The 25005-nt window shown below is 36.8% G+C and overlaps 1 protein-coding gene across 1 annotated transcript in view; it reads left to right on the top strand.

Moving 5' to 3' along the window:
- LOC139737876 (cytoplasmic FMR1-interacting protein 2-like) overlaps window positions 1–25005 on the top strand; it is a 45830-nt gene that overhangs the window by 3710 nt on the left and 17115 nt on the right. Inside the window, exons 2-9 of the mRNA XM_071648543.1 lie at window positions 17632–17709; window positions 18696–18797; window positions 19824–20005; window positions 20931–21156; window positions 22062–22166; window positions 22731–22934; window positions 23398–23517; window positions 24437–24508. Coding sequence (XP_071504644.1) covers window positions 17632–17709; window positions 18696–18797; window positions 19824–20005; window positions 20931–21156; window positions 22062–22166; window positions 22731–22934; window positions 23398–23517; window positions 24437–24508 — 1089 coding nt within the window. The remainder of the gene's footprint in view (window positions 1–17631; window positions 17710–18695; window positions 18798–19823; window positions 20006–20930; window positions 21157–22061; window positions 22167–22730; window positions 22935–23397; window positions 23518–24436; window positions 24509–25005) is intronic.

Below are 25005 nucleotides of genomic sequence, written 5' to 3'. Positions count from 1 at the left end.
TATGCAATGCTTGCATTATAAGTTTCAAAACTTAATACATGCATTACCTAATGAAGATTCTCTGGGAAATTTCCAGCCAGAAGGTCAAAGGTCAAAGGTTAAGGGACAAAGGCCAGGTTTCAATGCCCCCCCCCCCCCAAAAAAAAAAAAAAAAAAATCTATTTTGTACCGATATTACACTCTTTCTTCATACCTTGGAAATTACTCAGAGCATAAACTTATAAAAAGATCTGTCAGAATTAAAGTAAAAATTCTCAATTCCCGAAATATGTGTACCTGCACTCTTAGAAAAAGTATAGCAAACCCAGTTCAAGACATTTCTGACAAACCTGTCATTTCAATATTTTGCCAGTTATGTGAAACTGTCATGGATCACACATTGTGAAGACATTGTACTATACGCCTATTGGGAGAATCATGCATTATGGCGGAGGCATCAGTCGCCATAGCGACATTTCTAGTTTTAACCATGAATTATCTATTGTGTGAAAATTTTAGCAAATTTGAGCAATAGGAACTTATTTTTTTATATTTTTACAAATTGCTGAGCATAAAAAAGTGCGATACACGCCCATGTTATAGGGCAAGTCCAAGATAACACGCGTGTTACGTATGGGACATTCAGAGACTTTTATGACCTGAAAAATACTGTTAATGGCTTTTGATCATATTAAAGTTTATCATGGTGATTGATATCTAGGAGAAGTATAATCATGCAAAAAATAGAGAAAAATGACCTTCACAATTATATTCTAGAAGAGAAAATATGTGCTGTTACGTATGGGACCAGAAAAATTTTGTTTTTTTGAACATTTTTTTCAACCTCAAAACTCTCTGAAAGTATTTCATTCCACAACTTGTAACTCAATGTGATGAAAGTCACAACACTCAAGATTATCACAGGTAAGTTTCGTGTCATTAGGTAAAAAGCTCTAATTACAGGTTCTAATTAAAGACAGACATGACATGTTACGTATGGGACAGTTACGTATGGGACAGTTTGTCCCCCATTCATATAGTGTGTGAAAAACCATGTTTATGGGTATTTTGCATAATTATTGAAGTAAAATCAGTTGAAACTACTCAAATACTGATCCAGATTGTCAAGGAAACAATATTTCCCAAATATATACCATCCTAATCATATTCAATCATATTTTTATATTTTTATGACCAACCTGAGTATGCATGCCCTTTCTCCCCCATTCGTTTAGTGTGTGGAGAGACATGTTTATGGGTATTTTGCAAAATAATTTTGCAAAATACCCATAAACAATTTTTTGCATAATTATTGAAATGGAATCAGTTGAAACTACTCAAATACTGATCCAGATTGACAAGGGAACAATATTCCCCAAATATTTACCATCATAATCATATCTAATCATATTCTATATTTTTAAGACCAACCTGAGTATGTATGCCCTATTTTTATCAGGATAGTTACTACTGAAAAATTGAATAGTTTAAAGTGTTTACTTCCATTGATGAAGGGCAGTTTGCCATTTCGTTTCAATAAAAAACAACTTGACACAAGAAATATTAATTTTTATACGATGTAAATAAGCAATACCTGCTGCGTGGAACCCCAGTGATCGAGTAGATGTCTGTCTAGCAGTCAGGTCGTTGATTCGAGTCACACCTTAGTATGTATACCCATGAATTTTGTCGTGGCTATTATTGAAACCTGAATAAGGACAATTTGTGTATCACTTGCAATAAAAAAAAGAATCATTTTACTTTATATTCTGTTTAAATATTTATATCACAACCATTTCAAATTGGATCTCCATCACTAAACTTTGAATTCCTCTAGTCTTAGGATTGTATGCTCTTTAGTAATTCATATAATTGGTTTCCAATCATCTCATTAAATGTTGGAAACTGAATCCCCATTTCTACAAAAAACTATACCATCCCTTTAATGCTGATTTTTCATTGTGTATTTTGCCATTTTCCCCTCCCCCTAAGTTAAGTTCTGAAAATTGTTCAATCAAGTACATGTATTGTTTAAAGTGTCTATAACTCAAAAAGTAGCGACAATGTTGGGATGCTTTCTTCAGGATGATTGACCATTTGTGTACTGAGAGACCTTCCCAGCTAGCTACTATGCATTCACATGCATTATGTATGAGGATGTCCCATACGTAACACATTTGTCCCATACGTAACATTATTTCAATGCCTCATAAAAAATATTCCTTTTACTGTTTTTTCTTTTTTCTATGGTATTTAATTTCTCTAAACAATAAATTAGAACTTTCCAAAAGGGCATTAATATAACCTTAGCAATTTCAGAAAAAACCTAAAAAAATGACCTCAATTTGTTACGTATGGGACATCTCATGATAGGACACGAGCTAATTTGCATAATCATTTGCATAATCCCTAAATTTTCATACCAAGTTAAACTATTTGATGAACTTCTTATGTCCACATATTAATCAAATATCATTTGCTTTCCTTTGAATTAATATGAATTTTTATAAATGTCCCATACTTGTACGTAACGCTGTGTTTCACATTTATGCAAATGAAGCCCTTGAAATTTGCATAAATTTACGTAATATAATTTTTTCCTCCATGGAAATCAAAACTTCAACTCATAAGCTTCAAAATGATACCAAACATATCAATATTGAGCAAAGATGAAATTTTGCCTTCTGAGGGGACCTTATCTAGGACTTGCCCTATACTGCATGAAGGTCATATGATAAGTGTTCAGTGTTCATATTTCAATACTTGTTCAATTTCTAAAGATATCATCAGCAAAAACATAGTATTTTGGCTTAATATGTCATTGTTTGAGTGTCACAGCTTGGATATCAACTCAAGTCATCATAAATCTCAAATTCATTCTTCTATCTGTGTTTACAAATATGAGAATTGATCCAAACACTGTTCGCACATTCAAGGTCAAACTGTACATATAATTTTTTGATGAAAAATATTGTATCTTCCAAAGAACTAGCCCTAATTTCATGAAAATTTGTAATAATGGCCACTATATGTCTGTTACCTATTCCTGAAAGTTTCGCCTCTTCACTCTTTGGCAAAAGTGAAATATGATAAAATATGTACAAGTGGTTTTATTTGAATTCAAAATAATGCCTACAAAATTGATCATCCATTTCGAGAAGTGAAAATATGAAATTTATTCATATTTTGTGATGTGTCATGGCTATGTGCTAGTGGTGAATGAAAGGGATATTTATCAGGAATATCTAACAGCAATATCAGATGAAGAAAACATTCTCCTTTTTTTAAATGAATTTTTCCAATATATTAGTCATTTCAATGTAATTTGACACCCCTGATTTAAATGCTAATTTATGTGCAGTTTGATGCAACATTTTGACTCTTTCTTTACATGAAATGAAAATTTAAACACTCAGCTACAACAAACAACAAAAAAAGCATTTTCACCAAGTTTTTTCATTTTTGCCCTGTTACACAATTGCATACCCTGATTGTGCTATTGACCTCTAGCAATTTCTAATTTTTCACACATTTTACCAAATAGGGATATTTCAAGTGGCAAAGATGCTATAACCTCAGATCCTCCCATTGGTTTGTAAAAAAAAAAAATCATCCAAAGTATTCTTCTGGTCGATAATTTACCAACTTTAAAGGGATGGTATAGCATCGCATGAGGTGAGGATTGGGCTTTTAACTTTTTGCGAAATAGCAGGAAACCACTTATGAAATGGAACAGAGCGTACCATTCTGAGAGGAATTTTAAGTTTGTTTGATGAAAAATGGTTTTGGGATTCCTGAGACAGCCAAAAACAAAGTAAAACAAACAAATCGTAATAAAAGGTGGGTCCCACCTTTTATTAGGATCACTCTGTTTTGGATATCTCAGCCATTTCAAAACCAATTTTTATCAAATAAATGTTGAATTCGTCTTAAAATTACATGCTCTTTCACATTTCATAGGAGGTTTCTCATTATCTCATCAAAAAATGTTTTAGAAATTTGAAGTTAGGTCTCAACCAAAACTATACAATCCCTTTAATGTTTGATCCCTTTCTTGCCCAGAATCATTGCTGAGGGGACGACAATGATTTGATACAAAGGATACAACTTATTGAGTGCTGTAGATTTCATGTCACAAAAAAAGACAAAACAAAACAAAACAGTGAAGATTCATTCATGTATATGTACTTTGTACAGGCTGATGGGAGGTCTGTAAAGCTGGTATCTCACTGAGCGGCGAACGTTTGCGAACGTAGCGAATTTGAGATTCGCCAACTTTTCTGACGAATGTTTGCGAAAAATCAAAGTTCGCTTCTGCCATTAGCGACAGTTAGCGAATGTTTGCGAAAGTGTTTGCGAACACAGGTGGCGAATATTAGCGAATGTTAGCAAATGTTAGCGACAATTTTGCAAATGTTAGCGACAATATTATTTTTCAAATGTTAGCGACAGTTTTGCAAATGTTAGCAACTGTTTGCAAATCCTTTGCGACAATTTCGCGAATGTTCTTGGACCTGGAAAAGTACCAGGCGACTGTGTATAGTAAGACCCATAAAACGACATAAAACCTTTCACTGAATTCAGATCTCTTGTGACAACCGTTCAAGATGGATTTCCAGGATATGGAAATGAATTTCTGCCAAGAAGAGGCTCAAGGTGTTGCTATCCTTGAAGAGCTGCTTTGTCAGGCTGCTGCTACAGCTATTGTCTCTAAAAAAGAAAGAGTGAAAATGTTCACTCTTGAAGAAGTGAATAACAGAAAAGAGTGAGTTTCAAGTGAAATTAGAGTGATTTTGGAGTGAAAATGTTCATTTTCACTCATTCATTTTCACTCATTTTGGAGTGACCTCAGGGATCACTCCAAGATTTTGGAGTGATCCCTGAGGTCACTCCAAAATGAGTGAAAATAGATATTTTCATTCAAAATTCACTCCAATTTCACTCAAAACTCAGTTTTTTCTGTAATTCACTCCTTCAAGAGTGAACATTTTCCCTCTTTCTTTTTTAGAGAGTTGTGCAGCATAAGAGAAATAAAATAAAGAATAACAAGAAAGGAAGAAGAAAAGAAAGAGAGTCAGAGAGTGCTTGTTGCAGAGGACAGACTTTAGTCAACATGGAAAGCTTTTGAAGCAATTACAATCATGATGGAGATGTCAAGAGCTTCAAAAACTTTCTTAGAGTGGAACCTTGTCTGTTTCAGAAGCTTTTATATAGGAACCATGTGGTTACTTGTTCGCTAGCAGTGGCGAATCATATAAAAATGTTATTACGACCGTTTGCGAATTCTTACGAGTGTTTTTCGAATGTTTGCGAATGTTTGCAACTGTTAGCGAAACTGTTTGCGAACTTTCTTGCGAATGTTAACGAACCTTTTGCAACCGTTTACGAACCCTGGCGAATTCCCAAATTCGCTACGTTCGCAAACGTTCGCCGCTCAGTGAGATACCCCCTTAAGGTGTTACCTCATTTTATTTTGCAAAAAAAAAACCAACTAATGTCACTGTTTTGTGAAAGCATGTGAAATCCCAAATTCCACAACTTTCTTTAATACTTGAGGCCTGATTTTGTAGACACCTCTCTTCTTCTCTTTGTTTAATTTACTTGACTGGCTGCCATTTTTAAACATGTTTTATGATTGCACTTTAAAGATTTAAAATGAAAGTAACCTCACAAAAGCACCAAAATGCTCGTATTCAATTTTAAAGGACCTCAATGTCAGACTCTGTAGCAAAGCAAATAATTTCCAAGATTACACAAAGATTTTCAGGCCTCCGTGTGAAACTGCTGTCATGTGGTAGTGTAGAGAATAAAAAGTATCCAAGAAAAGATTCTTAAAGATCAACAGTGTATTTTTGAAGAAAAGTGATCCCTTGCAAACTTGCAAACAGCTCCACACGCTCCCAAGAAGTTACTACAAAAGTACATTCATCTCACTTTGAGAAAATGTCAGAACCCACATCCGTACATCAAAGAAACCCCACACCAATCAACAATCTGTTGAGATTTGATGCTTGGTTATTATGACACATAGAGCATATAATTTTCTTAAATGTGTATGATGTACCGGTACATCATATTACCTTGAAGTAAATCAGACACCTTCATCCGGTAATTGCTATCATGAGTTAGTTTAACTTTTCATTTGGTTTTACATGGAATGTAAAAAGTGAATGTTGGTTTTCGTGTTCATTTTACCCGCTATATTTAGCAGGCAATGTTATGTTTGACACATGATATCCTACATTAGACAGACTAAGAGAATGATGAAACTCGTTTGTACAATGTACGTTTTAGTGTGAGTTGTAATGTATTGTGTGTACATTTATTGACTGTGTATACATACACAGCAAGCATGATATGTAGCAAAAACACATCATGATGGAATTATGTTTCAATATTTTCTCTCGGGCAAACTTGCATTTGAATGAGAGCATACAGCGATGGTTTAGTGATGATGTCATCAAGGTGTGATGGTTTACCTGCTTTAGTTTTGCCAGGCTTAGCATTCCATTTCCCAAAAGACCCTTTCATGTCTAGTTACACAATGAAGTGGCCAAGAATGCCTTTGATGGTCTGTCATTAAGCCCGGGCTAAGGTGTGTACGTATTTCCTGGTCTAGTCTACCTTCAAGTCTTGTGACAGATTTAGTTGCCCTCACCTTTTAAGGTAGTACATGTATGTACCTGTGTACCCCTGGAATTTTGTAAATGTAGGGCACATTTATTTTGCATACAGCTAATCACATATGAAGTTATTGGCTGATCATAGACTGAAGATGAACTTTTGTTGCTCATGACCTGGCAATGAAATAAATCATAAACAATGAGATAACATTATGGGCAATTCCGCAGTTAGGTGGACATGACATGGATAAAAGAAATGTGCCTCTTTATCTTACTCTTTAATTTAGGTACCAACTAATGCCATGGATGTTCACCAATCATTAAGGTCTTTCAAATTCAGTAGATTTTATTTTTCGTATTAATTGATTTCGCGAGATCTAAAACCATCATTTAAAATGTACATGTGGGACTGGGGATGCTGAAATTCACTTAAATGCAAATTACAGTGGGTTCCTTTGAAATTTTTTCCTCAAAGTTTTGCTAATGGGTAAAAGATGAATACATTTAAATACTCCAGAAGTCATGTGACATTTTGTCAATTACAAAAGGGTGAAATAACCTGCGGAATTACTCCGGACAAATGTAACGTTACTAACCGTAACGTTACTAACCATGCTTTTGGGGGTCTAGCTAAAAAATTATTGGTCGAACTGCTAAAAAAATTTATGTGAACATTTGTCATGATGCAATAATTAAAATTAATGCAACACTTTGTTTGAAGTGACTTGAATTTTTGCACACTTTTTGTTACAAGACATTGATTTTTTTGTCATGTCCTTTTTTCGTAACGTTACTAACCTGCCCTTTAAGTTGCCATAGCAATTCTAATATTTCATGGATTGTATTCATTCTTTTCTGTATCATAAACCTGGGAAGGATGAACATGTTTTTGACATAATTTTGACTTGAAAAGAATAAATGGTAATTTAGTAGTAAAAACAAATATCTGAATTTGTTCAAATGTAACGTTACTAACCGCGGAATTGCCCTTATACAATTGCATTTATGCAAGCATTGTGAATGATAGTCACAAACCACGGAGGCTAACATGGCATGACATGCACTATACCAATCCTGTACACTTTACAAATATCTTCAAGTCGACTTGTAAAGGAAATTAGATTACACATCAATGCTCATACATCATTATACTCCAAAAAGTTACAAGTTTCACTTTCAATTATGCCCTTGTAAATTTCCTCTCAATAGCTGCAAATTGACATGTACAGTACTGTGTGAAGAGCTTTAATGTCTTTTGCCCTAGCAATAAATAGTTAGTGTAATATAGATGTTCTTTGGTGATTATTTATGATATATGGAACATAAATGGGACAATTCATTAGCTTGAATGATGACTGTATAACATCAATAGGGTCATTGATGATTACAGTTTTGAAAGAGAATGTGTCATACTCTGTAGATATCTGTTTTTTACAATAGGAATTAGCAAACATAGTCCTACAGTAGTACAATGTGCCTTGTTAAAGAGAAGTACTTAACTGCGTAATATTATACATGTTCTATGTACATGTACTTTGATCATGTTTATGATATGACAAGAGTTAATTAATTTTTGATTTTACATACCACACATTTCTTGTTTTTCCACCATGCATCAGGCCTATACTTGTAGCATCTTATTGTGTAGAATTGATACATGATGGAAACACCAATAAGGAAATGGTCATAAATGTATATTTCTCTAATTTCTAATCATCATCTCCAATGTGTGTATGAGATATACACTCAAAGTGGATTCCATTTTGTTTGCAAGATGTCACAGTGTAATTTCTGTGAACTCAATTGATATCAAGCATGCACCCAAAAGTGTAGGTATACAATGTACGTGTGGGTAGCTGGAACTTATGTGTCCTTATTAACTTCAGGATACCTGTCGTATAAGGTTGTGATTACTGTAAAACATGAAATATTTGTGGCACGAAGTTTTCGCGAATTGGAGCCAATGGCCTTTTTCACGGCATGAAATTTTCACGCAATGCCACTTGCATTCAGTGCATATAGTGTAGAAAAGAACTAATGTGCACTTTATTTTCGCGAATCTTGGTGCTCGCGAAATTCGCGAAATTGAAATGCATGCAAACATTCCTTGTTTTACAGTGTACTTCAGTATGCAAACAAACTCACTATATGTGAGAATATGATTGACATTTACATACTGTAATGTATGTTAATTTTTCAAGAAAAGGTACAGTACCTATTTGTGTATTAATATTGTGTGTAATCATCATGTTATTTTTCAGGGTTAAAGGAGCTTATTCCCTTACAATGCATGATTGATTTTGCAAACAATCAAATGGACTATACAGATACATTTATAAATAGTACATATTTTGTACTTTTGATACCAAAACACTGACATCAAGGGCACCAATTAACCTGAAGCACTCACCTGTTTTAAGAACACTATGTTAGGTCATGTACAGTGTACATGTAGGACTTCGTATCATACATACTGTTTGATATACTGCATTGTTCTACTGTAAACGTGGAAATTTTCGCGGTACATTAATTTTCGCGGATTTCGCGCTACGTTCGGCTAGCACGAATTCAAAAACGCGCGAATATATCTTCGCAATTTTATATGCACATTTTGAACAGCCTAAATTGTGTGCACTTCGTCGATGATACTACTACATATGTACGTAGTACAGACATGTTTACGCATATAGCAGTATCATCGCATGCACCGCACGCACCGAGCCCACGGCCGATTGGTGTGCTACATCCCCGCGACTACAGTACTAGTACTACAGTACATGTATCGAGTAAAATACATGTACTACGTAGTTGAGCGCTTGTACTCGCACTTGCGACGCTTGCTACGTCGCTTATCGTACACTGGCATCACTGGATGAAAACTGTGACTGCGTATTAACCTGCTGCGGAGCGCGAATTTAAGAACCCACGAATATGTTTTCGAGCCGCTCAGCGCGAAAAATTAATCGCGCGAAAATATTGACGTTTACAGTATTATCAAGACAGTGACAAAAGAAAGAAAGAAAGAAAAAGAGAAGATCCTGATTGTACCTGTACAAATGCAGTGGCATAGTACACATTGTACTTTTCAAAAAGGAGAGCAGGGAAGAGCAGTAACAAGAGTGTGGTCCTGTATGTTTGTCAATTTACTAAGTTCATAATTTGAATTGATCACAGGTGATGAGTAAAAGATAGCTGTTGTTGTAATAGGTGATACATTGTGAATGATGCAAGACTGTACAATCTTCTTAATACTCTTCTCGAAGTACTGTACCACTACATTTGTATGGGTAACATCAGGATTTTCTCCCTTTTTTTTTAGTCTTGATAATAGAGCAATGCTGTAGATTGCTGGTAAATGTATGATTTGGAGTTTTATAATGGTCAAGATAATCAGCAAGTCTTGGCACTTCCAATCAATGTGTATGAATCATATTATTCACTGGATTTCACATTTAACATAAATGAAAGATGAATATATCATTGTGTAGATATTTTTATGCACAGACAAAGTACCTATCAACCCTATTCTTTATTCTTGTCTCACAGATTGTCTTTTTTGTAAGTAAAAATGCACATTCATTGGTGATTATAGGGTGCATTGCATGAGGAACAAGAAAAGAGGGTGCATGTGGTATCAGAAAAGATGGTTCTAGACTAATGTTTGTTGGTCTAGACCACGCTCGGGCCTCCTTTTAAGGAGAGAAAATGCAGTTGGTGTTGCTTTTACTTGTTTTTATTTGTTTGTTTGTTTGTTGATATCTTTTATGAGGGAATTGAAATGATTGCTCGGGTTGTACATGTATCACATACCCTCATTTTGGCCCTGGTCCAGGAAATTCACAAAACTACAAGTAAGTTGATATTTTTGACCGTGAGCATCCGAAGGGTTGGTCCACAAGTGTAGATGCATTGCTTGTAGCAGTCAACAGTGGAGTTTCAATATTAAATCACATAGCTGAGATATAATAGCTTATAAAGGGATACCAGGAATAAATCTCTTGATACCCTCATCATTCTGTGAGTTAATAGATCGTCATACAACAATACCTTTGATTTTTGACTGTTGGTAATTACAGTGTAGTGTATCATTGTAAAAAGACAGGAGCACAATGCCTGTAATTGTGCTCTTGGTGCAAAAAAGCTGTATGACTTTTGACAACTAAATTGTGTTGTACTCAACCTCAGTTGAAATAGAAATCGCAGATAACGGAAATAATGTATTCGATCTGAATTTACTTACACTGCTATTGGTAGTCTTCCGTCTTCATACACTGTGGTTTTCATCATTTATACAATTTTGCAAACAGAAAAGTCATTGAGGTATTCTTTAGTTGGTCAATTAGCATTCAAATTGACAGTCAGTGAGTGATATCTATTGAAGATTTTGAAATGAAGAAATTCATCTCGAGGTAAATACATAATTGTAGGGTTAAATCAATAAATGGAAGGAAAATATGCATGTACACTGTAGCTGTAAGAGCTAAGCAGTATGTACCATTTTAGTGGCATACTTTTTCATGGGGGGGGGGGGGGGATCTTCAACATGGCAATTTATTGTTGCCATGTCAGTTAAACAACAATACAGTCTACAAATATCATTCATATCTTCCCAATGAATTCATAAGGTTTTGTGCCATATCATGATCTGTTGATTTGGTTTAAATTTTTGTGTGCTGTATGTGTAGCTTGCATCCTCGGGGGTAAATGAATGGCAAAGTGGTGGTGAATAAAATTAATTACTGGTACATTGTTTGGAGATATGGTGGTGGAGCGAGAGACACAGTGGATACTACATGTGTAAAGTTTTCGTGAGGAATTTTAAACCATTGCCTGTACATAGACTTGAAGATGCCCATGATCATTACCAAAATGTTTTTAGAAAATTGGTGATGTGCGAGCTGAGAAGTTGGGGTTCACTTTGAATGTGAGATACTACTGTACACATGCTGTACAGGTAGAAACCTTCCATGCATCGATGCAGGCCAGTCTGATGATTCGTCATACTTACTGGTATTTACTTCTAAACTGATGGCCTTTGGAATCAGATCAATCATTAAGTCTTAGATTATCATACCACACACTCACTGTGTGATGAAAGCTGTCAAACTTCTTCCAGTGTCTTTTTCTAGTCTTTCCTATACTTACATGTACATGTGTGTGGTAGATGTGGTAGATTCTAAATACAATCATGTGATGTCCAGAGCTGTTTTGGGAACCAGATTTTATTCCTCTTCCAAATGACTGGATCTTGCCTTGGATGCCATGTTTTAATCCCAGTGCTCACTTTATTTAAAAAAAAAAAAAAAAAATGCTGGTGTGTTGTTTTGCAAATTAAGTCTTTCGATGCCATGCAAAAACCCTTAATTCGTTTGTGTTAACAAAAAGAAAATTGTTCACTCTCGCCATAGACATTGTCATGCAAAAATTGGTATACAACGTAGCTTGTTTTTTGGGAGAAACTGTCGTGATAATTTTGCCTGTGCGGCATGTGTGAAAGGTATACAATACATGCGAGGAAACCATCAATTTTTTAAAATCCCATAATGCAACTTGCCACACTTGTGTTAATGCTTTTATGCTTATTGTTTGTAATGCTGTAGGTTTCTGTTATATGTTGTTTTATAGAAGTGTTGAATAAACCTCAAAACCTCAAACCTCAACACTGGGTCCCACACCCAGTCATGCTCCAGTCATTGTTTAGGCATGAACAGTCTGGAGAATCAAAGTGCTTCATTTTTCAGCTGAGTGATATTTTATTTTATTTATGTATTATTATTATTATTATTATTATTATTATTATTATTATTATTATTATTGTTATTATTGTTATTATTATTATTATTATTATTATTATTATTATTATTATTATTATTATTATTATTATTATTATTATCATCATTATTATTCTGTGTGAATGGGGGCAGAAAACTTTGATTTTTCAATTAAAATAGAAAAACCAATAAGTCCTGTGTGTGAATGCTGATTACAACCGTAATATTGCATGAGTCATTTTAATAGTAAGCCCAGCAGTAGGCCCATTACTGTTCAAGAACCCATTGTCCCTTCCAATCCCCCCCCCCAAAAAAAAATATATATACAATACTCATGTAAATTAGTAAAATGTGTGAAAATATACAAAAGTAGAGAGTACATCTGCTACATACATTTACCTGCTTAATCTGAGCTTTGCTTGGAGAATGATAACTCGTTACAAGATAACATGTATTCATAATATTGGAAAACGATCAGATATGAAATGTTACCCTCTTCCTCTTTTATGACCGGATACAGGAGAGAGCATGTAACACGAGCTTTGAGAAAAGTGCCAGAGCCCCATTGACCAAAATGTTGATAGTCAATTTAACAGCATGTTCTCTCTGTGAATGAAACGTGATAAGATACTAGTAATCTGCATCAGGTGATTGTTACATGATATCATCCACCCAAAGGAAACATTAGAGGTGTACTTGTAGCCAATCTGTATTTACTTTCATCACAATTATCTATGATTGAGGTCAGTCACATGCATGTCCTCCCCTCCCTCCCCTTCCCCCCCCCCAAAAAAAAAGAAAGAAAGAAAAGAAAACAACAACAACAACAGCATCAAACCAAAACAAAAGCAGCACCACTGGAAAAATAGAAAGAAAAAGAAACCTAAAGCTTAGCAATTTAAAGCAAATTAAAGATATTAACTGAATTTCAAATCAGATTTTTAATATGGTACATATCATACAACTTTCTCTTTGCAACTGGGGCATTTTTGTGATGGCTGCATGGAGCAGGTTGCATGTAGAGAGGTGGTTGTTATAGACAGGTGACTGGAAGAACATACTGGACTGCACTCGTACTTTGAAAGAGTTTCAGTTTCTCACAAGAAGAAAGTTCACTACCGTTACTTTGAGAGCTTTTGAGAGCTATTAAACACTCTATACAATTTGAAATGTCTGTCCACATCATAAGCCATCAATCCAGCTCCAAGGGTTCTTAGAGAGCTCTCTTTAAAGATGATATAAAGTTTTGGTACCTCAAAAGTTTCCCTGAGTTTCCTTGTCTTAGTTTGTGTTTCAGGTTAAAGTACCTTTCATATAACTAACACTGTGAGACTTACTCGCCCCAAAGTGCTCTCATGTCTTAGTAATCATGCAATAATGGTTTCGTACCCGAGCAGAGCGGGCTGTGAAAAATTCGAACGAGCCGTTAGTTTGACTCAACGCGGTACAGCGAGAATCAATATACACGTATTGTACGAAACCATTATTGCATGATTACTAAGACATGAGAGCACTTTGGGGCGAGTAAGTCTCACAGTGTTAGTTATATGAAAGGTACTTTAACCTGAAAAACAAACTAAGACAAGGAAACTCAGGGAAACTTTTGAGGTACCAAAACTTTATATTATCTTAACAAACTCTTAGAGCTCAGCTCCAGCTCTAAAGAGTTCATTACACTGTGTAAATGGCCCTCTTTGAAAAAATATTTGTGAGCTCAAAATAGTCAAAATCTCCTCCACCAGGAAGAGATGGGTGTTTTGGAGGGGAAAAGGTTGGTGTTTCAAAGCAGGAAATGATTAGGATAGGGATACAATTGCAAATGGTTGTCATGCTTGTGTAGAATGAATTCCCATGCATCTTTAATAGGTTTCTAAATCAGTCTTCACTTTAATAGCAGTGGAGCAGCTTTTAAAGGACAAGTTCACCTTCATAGACATGTGAGTTGAGTGAATGCAGCAATATTAGTAGTTTTAACACATCAGTAAGATGTTTGAGCAAAAGCGGACAATCCGTTAAAAAGTTATGAATTTTTGAAGTTTCTGTTTAGTCACGGCTGGATGAAAAGACTACTATAGCTTGTGATGTCACATGAGTACAACGATATAAAGAAAGAATAAAGAAAATTCAACATATTTCCATTTTCCTCGTGTAACAAAAGAACACTCGACTTCTCTCTTTCAGAAGGCAGGGGAATAATATTACCCTTAACATACATCAGTAGCAAGTCGAAGAAATGTGCACTTTATTCCAAAAGTAAAGTTTTGTGAAATTCTCTTTTTATTTTCCTTATATAGTTGTACGCATATGACATCATACACTGTAGTAGTCTTCTCTTCCAGCAGTGACTGCACAGATACCTAAAATATTCGTAACTTTTGAACGGATTGTCCAATTTTCCTCAAACTTTCACTGATGTGTTCTACTAATATTGCTGCATTCTCTCAATCCTTATTTTGAAGGTGGACTTGTCCTTTAAAGTGGAAGGCCACTCTATCACCATCCTATGTGCACATTGATTTTTATCAAGTCAAATGAAAGAAACAAAGGATGAGAAGTCTTGTTCAAATCAGACTGATTCTTGTAATATTTCTAATGATTCTATTCCCTAATATTGTTTTCCGTTATCCGTGTGCAGCTATAAAGTTTGAGGAAACTAACTAGAATCTCTTTAATGCAGCTCTATTGGATGGTGATTTCAGTGAGTCGGTAGCGTGTCTGTATCCCAATCTAAATGACCTGGGTTCGATTCACGAGTCTAACTGAGCAATGAGCATGTTACAATCATACCATCCCCTTGAAGTAAGAGGTGAAACACTCTGTCCCTTGGATACATGTAGCACACAGAAATGGGAGCTAATCCAGTCTAGAGGTCCACCCCTACCTACCTACACTAGAAAAATGGGTGAAGCAATATCAACTAGGCGCATTGTGCCTCATGAACATGAAGAAGAAGAAGAATGCAGCTATTGTCCATTTTCTTGTCTGGGGTGCAAGATCACTTTTTACGGTGTGAACGCTGTTTTCAATAGATTTGAACAGACAGATCCTCTTTTATTGACGGGAGAATTCTGAGTATGTATTGGTGTAACTGGTATTCGTCTGTTTTATCATGGATAGTTGTAATGAAATATCATACCTGCAATGTCGCAAAAATGTATAATGCAGTTCAGGTTACTGGGTACTTTCTATGTAAGCTAGAATCAAACCAAGTGCCAGAATAGGTTTTATTATCATTTTTTTTAAGAGAAAAAGATATGGGGAAATTGGTCTTTTTTGGAATGTGCCTTATAGAATATGCAGGTAATACAGGAATTTCATGAAATTTTATGGCCTGCATAATTGTGTATAAAAGAACCAGTCATCTGACTCATGTCTATATAATATATGATATTGACATGACTGATCATCAGGGTTTTTCTTCCTGTTTAAAACTATCAGAAATTATAAAATGGGTTCAAGAATGTAGCCAATTGGAAGCGCTGAAATGAGTCACGTGTGCGTGCATTATTTTCTTCAGGTAAGCACTAAGAAGAGTCTCTCTTCCACCTCCCTGGCCTGACGTATGTCACAATGTTTTACACTAGCAGTGCGCACTCAATCAGTTGTTACAAGTGCGTCACGCGCTACTATACGCGCTGTCAATCCTGTAAACAACTTCTAGTTCGGGCCGCGGGCTGCCACAACAGCCGGCGGCCTTTCTTGTGCATAACAGTACGTGGCGTACGTATACTCTTATACGTACGTACAGTACGTGTGCGGGATTTCCGAGTGCGACGTGCGTAAATGTTTGGGACGAACATCTTCGGACATCTTGACTTTTGAGCGAGTGCTACATGTAGCTGACTGGTATTGACCCACAAAGGTACGTGAAAAATGCTGTTAGTTTTCGACCCATTTTATAAAACTAATGATGCACAGGATTATTTCGTGGCGTTAGTGAAGGTGCGGCTCACTCTCGAGTATTGACAACGGTTGCAAACATGCACTCGGCTGCGCCTCGTGCATGTCGCACCATTGTCAATACTCTCGAGCGCGCCGCACCTTCACTAACACACTCTATCCTGTGCATCATTAGTATATTATTGAATGCCACGTGTCCAATTTAAAGCATGAACCATCCAGATGGAATTATTTGTGAGTGGTTTTCTGAATGTTGCCATGTTGCTGGGTTCCACTGATTTTCAGTCGTGCCGTCAAAACAAATCAGTCACATGCAGCTGACACTGATGTACACATTCACAAAATTAGAGCATCACTTTACAGCACCAGATCCTTAAATGTCATCAGAGCAAACACTGCCGACCGTATAACGTGAACCGCCGTTGCATGGGCTGTTTGTCAGGAACACACATCCCAACGGAGCTTTCTTTCTCGCTTCCTGCCAGTTCCTGTGGCAGCGTTTCTCCAGTCTGGTCGGTGTCTCTTGTGCAAAACTTGTTTCAGTTGAAACCAGGCCGGCAGGGCACGCAAGCACCAAATCACAACAGCTCTAGTTTCTGCCAAGGGAAAAGCCTGCTTCATTTCACTTGTGTGTGCAGACACCAACTCTAGTTTCGACATAATGAAAAGAAATCTCCCCCCCCCCACCCCCCACCCCTGCATTTTTAAGAAACATCTGTTGCTTTTAATGAAGAGGAAAAGTAACAGAATGAGAATGTGGAAAGAGAAATCTGATGACTTGATATCATGTCTTAGTTGGATATGATATTCCTTGTAAAAAAACAACAAACTGGAAAACCTGAGCAAATTTGGTGTGTGCAGTGAAGTAGGGGAAAATGTGTGATCAAGTTTGTGGTGCACATTATCAGACAACCAACCAGTGAGAATGAACAAGGAAATTTGAAGACATTCTCTTTATTTGTGTATTTCATTTTCAAAATAAGTGAAATTTTCTCTTGCCTCCCGTGTTTGAAACAACTGGTTGTCAGCCTTTTAGAATTGATGTGTTCAGGTAAGCAAGTAGGGAAATGACAGCAAGCATTCAACAGTGTCCAAAATGAGGGCCAGCATAGATTTATGCCAACAAAAAGATGCAGCTATAAATATTTCATATGCATGCACCATGTAGTGACAGGCATTAGATTCTGCTCTACCTTTCATTGCTCAGGTTTTGGTTTTTTCATCTTTTCATCACACATTTCTGTTTATACTATATAAACTGTTGTTTCCCTGTGATGTGCATTCTCACTGGTTTACTTGCACCAGGATCACTGTCTTAGTCTGAATTATGATTACGACCGTGTGTTTGCTCTCCACAGAACAAGCTGTTGGAGGAGGGGGAGTGTTACGCTGTCACGCTGTACACATGGAGAAGCTGTTCCAGAGCAATGCCACAGGTAAGTGTAATTCTGTGAATGCTAGAACAGATTGCGTCTCAAAGTGCAGTACTGGAGTTACTGCGGATTGCGCAAGCAGGCCAAAGTATCAGGAAGTCTACCAAGTGGGGTTGGGTGTGTTTTTTTCATTGGTCACGAGTATACGGTGAGGCTTGTGTTGGTGAACAGTGTTAGATGTTAATGGCAACACAATTGATTTATACACAAAAACTCATGGGACCTGACAAAATATGGAACAATTTATGATTTTACTTGCACCACATATCCCATAAGTTTGTCTGAGCTCAGATTAAAGGTGAAAGTCACAACAAGATTTGAGCATTTTACTATGAGAAGGTCAGAATTTGTTGAAGAAATGTGTAAACAAGATTCAAGATGAGTGACACAAAAAGTCATAGGACCTGACAAAATACAGAACAATTTATGATTTTACTTGCACTTCATATCCTATAGGTTTTATCTGAGCTCATGTTAAAGGTAAAGGTCACATCAAGATATCAGCATTTTACTGAGAGAAGTTCAGAATTTCTGCAAGAAATCTATAAACAAGATACAAGATGAATAATGAAAGGAAGCGATTTGACAGACTTCAGAAATTACACTGGTGCGCTGGTAGAAATTACCTTTTCTCTCTCGCCCTCTTTATTTTCCTTTTAATCATACTCTTGGTTAAAAAAAGTAAGTGGGTCATTTCTGTTTCAACATAAAAATAGCAAGGATGTGTGACACCTCTTTTATCAGAATTTAGCAACAAAACTCTTTGAAAAAGCACTATGCTTTATTGAAAGATGATACGCCTCCAGTGTGATTAATATAGAATTGAATGGGAGGTGTGGCCGGAAAGCATGTCTTCAGTAGTTGCATTAAGTGATGTAAATATATACATTTTACTGCTTTTGCTTGAATGGAAATGAAAAGTGAGAGGGACTACTTTTTTTTTTTTTTAACAGACATGTGTTTCACTTTCTTTTTTCTCCTCTTTCAAGATAAAATCAAACAATCAGCCCAACCGAAAGCAGATCTACGAGACGTTCGTGGATGTGCTGCGACCCGAGGTCACGAAACTGGTGAACTTCATGTACTTTCAGGTGAGGCGTGGCTTCCTCCCGAGATCTGTGAGCCAAGTGCTGCCGATGCTTTGCTCTGATCACAGTGAATGTAACATGAAAGTATCGCGAACAGGCATTTCCTCTAGGAATCAGTCGACTGAGACACCTGTACAACATTGATTACAAATCCTCCTGTGTTCAAAGAAGTCATGGCCCCCCAAAAAGGAAGTGGCAAAGAAAGAGAGTACTTACTTGCAGGCCACATATTTAATAAATTTTCACCATCTGAATGCCAGTGAATCAACTTAAATCGCTCTGCATTTTACGATGATACTTGTTGCTCAGTGAGTAGTGCTTATTCAACGAGAAAAACAAAACAAAAGAGTGTATGACTTTTATGCAGATTTTCATTCATAATGTAGCACTTTCTTCCTTGGAGACGGTGTTAGAACTGCATGACCACAAAATACCACAAGCCACTTAAGGAGAAGACTTCCAATGTTGAGAATTTGCAATGAATAGCATTTCATGTTCAGTGACATGAAGAAGTGCTATTCTTTTCTTAGCTTATCTAAATTGCTTGCAGATTGCCAAGATAGGCAACTCACTCTCATGCCAGTGATTGAAACAATGTTGATATTTCTGTGATTTCATCCCAGTCATCCCTGATCTGATTACCATTTCTTCACCACTGACATTCCACACAAAGCTCTATTCAGAGCATCCCCAAAGAAGTGGCAAATTTTACATCTAAAGTTGTCTGTCACTGCATCTGAATGCTCAAGTTACTAAGCCATCATGACCTCATGTAATACACTCTCCCCTAGATGGTTCAAATTTGTTGATTTTGTACTGTAGTTGCTTCTTCAGGTTGTACAAGGGGATCAAAATGCTAAAGCAGGTTTGTTCAGAGAAGGAAATTATTGCTGCTAGTAGATGTAACTGGAGATGTAAGGCACTGCCAGGGAGTGGACTGAGCTGATGAAGGATTTCTAGAAACTTTGTGGCAATGTGCCAATAATGAACTGCGTTTAAACCGTGCATTTGTGCTTGTCCTCGGCACAGCAAAGGGCGATTGACGTGTTCTGCCGGGACGTCAAACGGCTGTGTCATGCGGAGAAGAAGAAGGACTTTGTCTCTGAGGCGTATCTCCTGACACTGGGGCGCCTCATCAACATGTTTGCCGTCCTGGATGCTCTCAAGAATGTCAAGGCCAGCATCAAAAACGACTACGCCGCTTACAGGAGGTGAGAGCCCACACAATGTGTGGTCAGGTTGCTCTTTTAAAGCACTCACCAGAAAGACGCAACAGACGTTGATGTGCTCTTTTACTAAATTAGTCTTTCCCCTGAATTCTAACCCCCACCTTTTTCCACTTGGCAGCATTTCCAGTCAAATATATAAAAATGAATACATCACGCTGTTGTTATATCTACATTTGTAAAGCCTGTCCAGTTTAGATTGTTCTTCAGGAATGAGCCTTTATAGCAAAATATACTCAAGTCTACAACTTCCCATTGTACATTTAGTGTCAAATGATCAAGGAAGAGAGGCTTCTTTTGTCAAGAGAGAAAAAACCCAAAATGAACTTCCCACTTTACAACATTTTTTTCTTGATTAATCATGTTTCCCCCTTCTGAAGATAATGTTCTGAATATGAGGAGATTGTACTGCAAGGCTTTCTTTAGGTTTGAATTGTGTATCCATCATGACAGCAAAGAAATGGCAAAAAAAAAAAAAACTAAACAAAAAAGGACTGAAATGAGATCATACTTTTAGAAGCAACCTCTTCCCTTTGTGTAGTGGCCACTGCGGGCATTCCTCCACAGAAAATGAGGTACAAAACACATTTTATGGTCCCTTGTTGATTGCTTCCATCTGTCTACTATTGTCACTTTTGCTGTTTCTGATGAACAAACCAGGGCCCCATCTCATAAAAAATATTAGGATGGCAACTCTTGCTGGTATGGCAACTTCCCATAGCCACAGCCAATCAGGAAACTGGATTCTTCTTGTTACCATGGCAATTGCAATTCCAGCAAAAGTTGCTATCATATCAACTTTTTATTAAACAGGGCCCTGTAGTGGTAGTTTTGAGGAGATAAATTGGTATTTAAAGGGTTTATTAAAGTTCCTGTAATAACTAGGTCCTTCCATCTTGTGCCCTTCCAGAGCGGCCCAGTTCCTGAAGGTGATGGCAGACCCCCAGGCCCTGCGGGAATCCCAGGAGGTAGTACTCTTCCTGGCCAACAATGACAAGATCACCCGGACGCTGAAGGAGAACCTGGAGAAGATCCAGGGCTACGAGGAGCTCCTGGCCGACATCGTCAACCTGTGCGCCGACCTCTTCGAGCAGAGGCAGTATGTCATGCCCAGTGAGAAGCACATGCTCCTCAAGGTGAGACCGGAGAGAAGGATAGAGATAGATAGATAGATAGATGGATAGATGGATAGAGATAGATAGATAGATAGATAGATAGATGGATAGATGGATAGAGATAGATAGATAGATAGATAGATAGATGGATAGAGAGAGAGAGAGAGATAGATAGATAGATAGATATATAGATAGATAGAGAGATTGAAAAATAGATTGATAGAGAGATCTATAGATAACAAGATAAATAGATTTATAGATAGATAGATAGATAGATATAGAGATAGATAAATTAAAAAATAGATGGATAGATGTAGAGATAGATAAAAAATAGATAGATAGATAGATAGATTGATAGATAACAAGATAAATAGATTTATAGATAGATAGATAGATAGAGAGAGAGATAAGAGAGAACTGTACATACACAGAGACATAAAGATAGATCCTGGCTTGTATGGTCAGCATGATGGTCATGACTTTGATAGTTGAGGTCATACATGTAAGTGATGATGGTGGTGATGATATTGATGATGATGTCATAAGTGGTGTTGGTGGTAATGGTGATGATAATAACAGTGATACAGGAATGATGATGATTATAATATTGATATTAGGGGATGGTAATAATGATGTGTGAAAAGTTGTAGGAAAATGCCATTGGTGTTCAAGAGGAAGTATTGATATAAACCTGGGTAGCACATATTGTGATAATTTCTGTATCATTTTTGAAAGCAATGGATAGAATTATTTGGTTATTTCAACTCAGTTTATGGGCTTTGATGCTTGCCCAGTGTATAATTTTTTGTTTGATAAAATAGTGTCTGGTAGAGATCCTCTCTCAAGTTGTAAATGTGCCCACTGTGCAGGAAGCTGGTGCCTATGTGATTTCTTCAAATCTTCACCAATTCCTTGCTTTTCCACAGGTGATAGGATTTGGCCTGTACCTGATTGACAGCAAGGAGAACAACATCTACAAAATGGACCAGAAGAAGAGAATCAGTCTCTCAAAAGTGGACAGGATATTTAAGGTAAGTACAACAAAGAAATATCCTCTTTCAGCAAGTACAGTATGTATGCTTGATAGAATGGTCCCATTACCAGGGGATGTGGTGGTGATGGTAGTGGTAGTGGGATGGAGTTTGGTGGAGGGTAGGGGGGGGGGGGAGGGTTGTGATTGCATGACCTCTTTAACCTGCCAATGTTAATGGCATCACCTCAAAATCAGCTTTGCATCCTTGAAGGAAATCTTTGTTTTGTCCTGTGAATTCTTGATCTATTCATTGGGGATCAACAAAATAGTCATTTAGAAAAAAAAAAAATGAATGGAAGTAGTATTGTACTTCAGTATAATCATTAAAATTGTTAAACAAATATTCTATACATACACTGTATTTGGTAGGCACTTTGATAAAATGTGAACATCTACCTGTATATGTTGTCTATAATTGTTGTGATATGCCATTGTTGACTTTGAAATATGGGCCTGATTTTACTTTCAACAGGACATTTATGGCATCAAATCTTCAAAAAGTAGAACAATATGAAAAGAAATTGTTGGTAATGGCTGCCATGCGATCTTTTTTTTCCCACAGCAACTGGAGGTGGTTCCCCTGTACGGCGACATCCAGATACCAGTCTTCACGTACGTGAAGAAGAGTACCAACTACGAGTCGCACAAGTCCTTCTGGAACTCGGAGATCTCGTCGGGTGCCCAGTACAACCTCCTGGAGCACCTCCAGCCAATCAGAGACAGCCACATGAGGTACATCAGCGAGCTTGCCCGACATAGCAACAAGGTAAGGTGATAACTTGATGATGTGTGTCTTTCTGTTGTCATCATCAGGTTCATTTGGTCATCTTCCAGTTAACTCAAAATATACAATGTATCTGTGAAAGTTCTTTGAAAGCATCAGATATAATGATGCCACTAGGTGTTGCTGTCATGTTCCTTAAGGTAAGAGGGGTCTCAATCTATGGGCATGTGTACTGTGTGGTGACAATTCGATACAAGTTTTGTGAACTACTGGGAGGCTTGTTAGTACTGTCAAACTTTACATGTGATGGTAGGTTGTGAGGATTTTGTATCTGCAGTCAATGTGTTTATATCAAAGTGGTCTTTTTTAGAAGTATGGGGAAATAGCAGAAGTACACCTATTTGATAACATAACCAATATGCTAGTAGAAAAATAGTGCTGTTTTAACTTTGCCTTGCGAAGAACTTTATCAAAAGCCAGGATGTGCTTTTTAATGTGTCCGCAGGAAGTAACAACCGCACAGAAAGACACAGGTCGGACTGAGGATGAGAACAAGGTGTTGTACGAGATAGCCCTGCGTGGATTACGACTGCTCTCAAGTTGGACATCACTTGTGACGGAACTGGTAAGAGGGGCAGTAGGAGTGAATTGAGGAATGCTTCCGTATGTATTATTTGTTTAATTCAGTTTTGATTGAGTAATCCTAAGGCCTTTGCAGACACATATTGCTGTAATATGTATCAACTGTGTGTGTGTGTGTGTGTGTGTGTGTGTGTGTGTGTGTGTGTGTGTGTGTGTGTGTGTGTGTGTGTGTGTGTGTGTGTGTGCGTGTGTGTGCGTGTGTGTGTGTGGAGAGAGGATTGTATTTGCAAACTTTTAGTGGAAAATGGCAGTTTTGCGATAAGAAAGAAAAGAATGATACAATTATTGTAATGTTATAAATGAGATGGTATGAAACACATACTGTAAAAGTGGATATATTTGTGCAAGTAATTTTTCGCGCTCGCCTGGGCAAAATGAGTTTTGCGTGTTTTTAATTGCGCGAAATCAAGACATCAACTGATGGAACATGTATGGCAATCATGAATATTCATGTGCTTCTTTTTTTTTGTGCCAGTTTCTGGTTGTGTGAAATACGCGAAAAATTCAACACCTCAAAAAATTCCACTTTCACAGTATGTGTTTAGTGATGCTGGTATATGAGATTATTTGTGCGTGATTGAATTTATATTGAACCTGTATCCCTTTGATGTTTGTAAAATCAAAATTAATATGATTTTTCCAGTCATATTGACTTAGGGATCTCCTTTTTTTTTATCAAGGATATCCTACTATTATGATCTGTGATCATGGCTTCAATCTTTATCATGGTGTTTGGTTTTTTTAATACTTCAGTATACAATGTTTGGATTGAATGTAATGATTTTGCAGATATATGGATATGATGATTTTCCAGTTACAATCCATAATCAAATTACCGTAAATGATATTTCCAGCATGTCATGATTTCATGTGTATGTGTGTGTGTGTTTTATTCCCACCAGTTTTCGTGGAAACTCTTTCACCCAGCCGACACAAGGGATATCAAAGCACAAGAAGCAGAGGAATACGAGAGGGTGAGTGGCCCGAGATGATTCATCTACCAGGTTTCAACTTTATTTTGTTAAAAGATTCACCCAAATTTATGAGGTTTCCCATATTCTCATACAAGCAAGTTGATTTCTGAAACATTTTGTAGCAGAGTTAGTTTATGTTGGGATGTAAAGTTCAAAACATAGTTCTCAGAAGGGCTCAAAATTCATCTTCCACCGTTTGGAATTTGCTTGCAATGCATCGAAAAGGTCTATCAGACAACTTATCAGGCTAATGAGATTTGCCAGGAAAGTGAGTTGTTTTGGAGTATTTTGATCACACACATGTAATATAATTTGATCGCAACTAATTAACAAATTGCCCTACATCAACATAAATTTGTTAATCACTTGTAATGAAAACAAGTCAATAGAAGAATTTCATGATTTTGTATAATTGATCATAGTACACAACTTTTACTCCTGAAGTGGCCTTCCCTTTCAGTAGTGGGTAGGTAGAACATTAACTGGCTTAGTGCCAC

Source organism: Diadema antillarum, unplaced genomic scaffold (genome assembly GCF_040938485.1).
Source record: "Diadema antillarum isolate AM-2024a unplaced genomic scaffold, OU_Dant_1.0 seq00000712_RagTag, whole genome shotgun sequence".
Classification (NCBI taxonomy): domain Eukaryota; kingdom Metazoa; phylum Echinodermata; class Echinoidea; order Diadematoida; family Diadematidae; genus Diadema; species Diadema antillarum.
The sequence above is the reverse complement of the archived record's forward strand: the minus strand, read 5'-3'. Positions and strand labels throughout refer to the sequence as shown.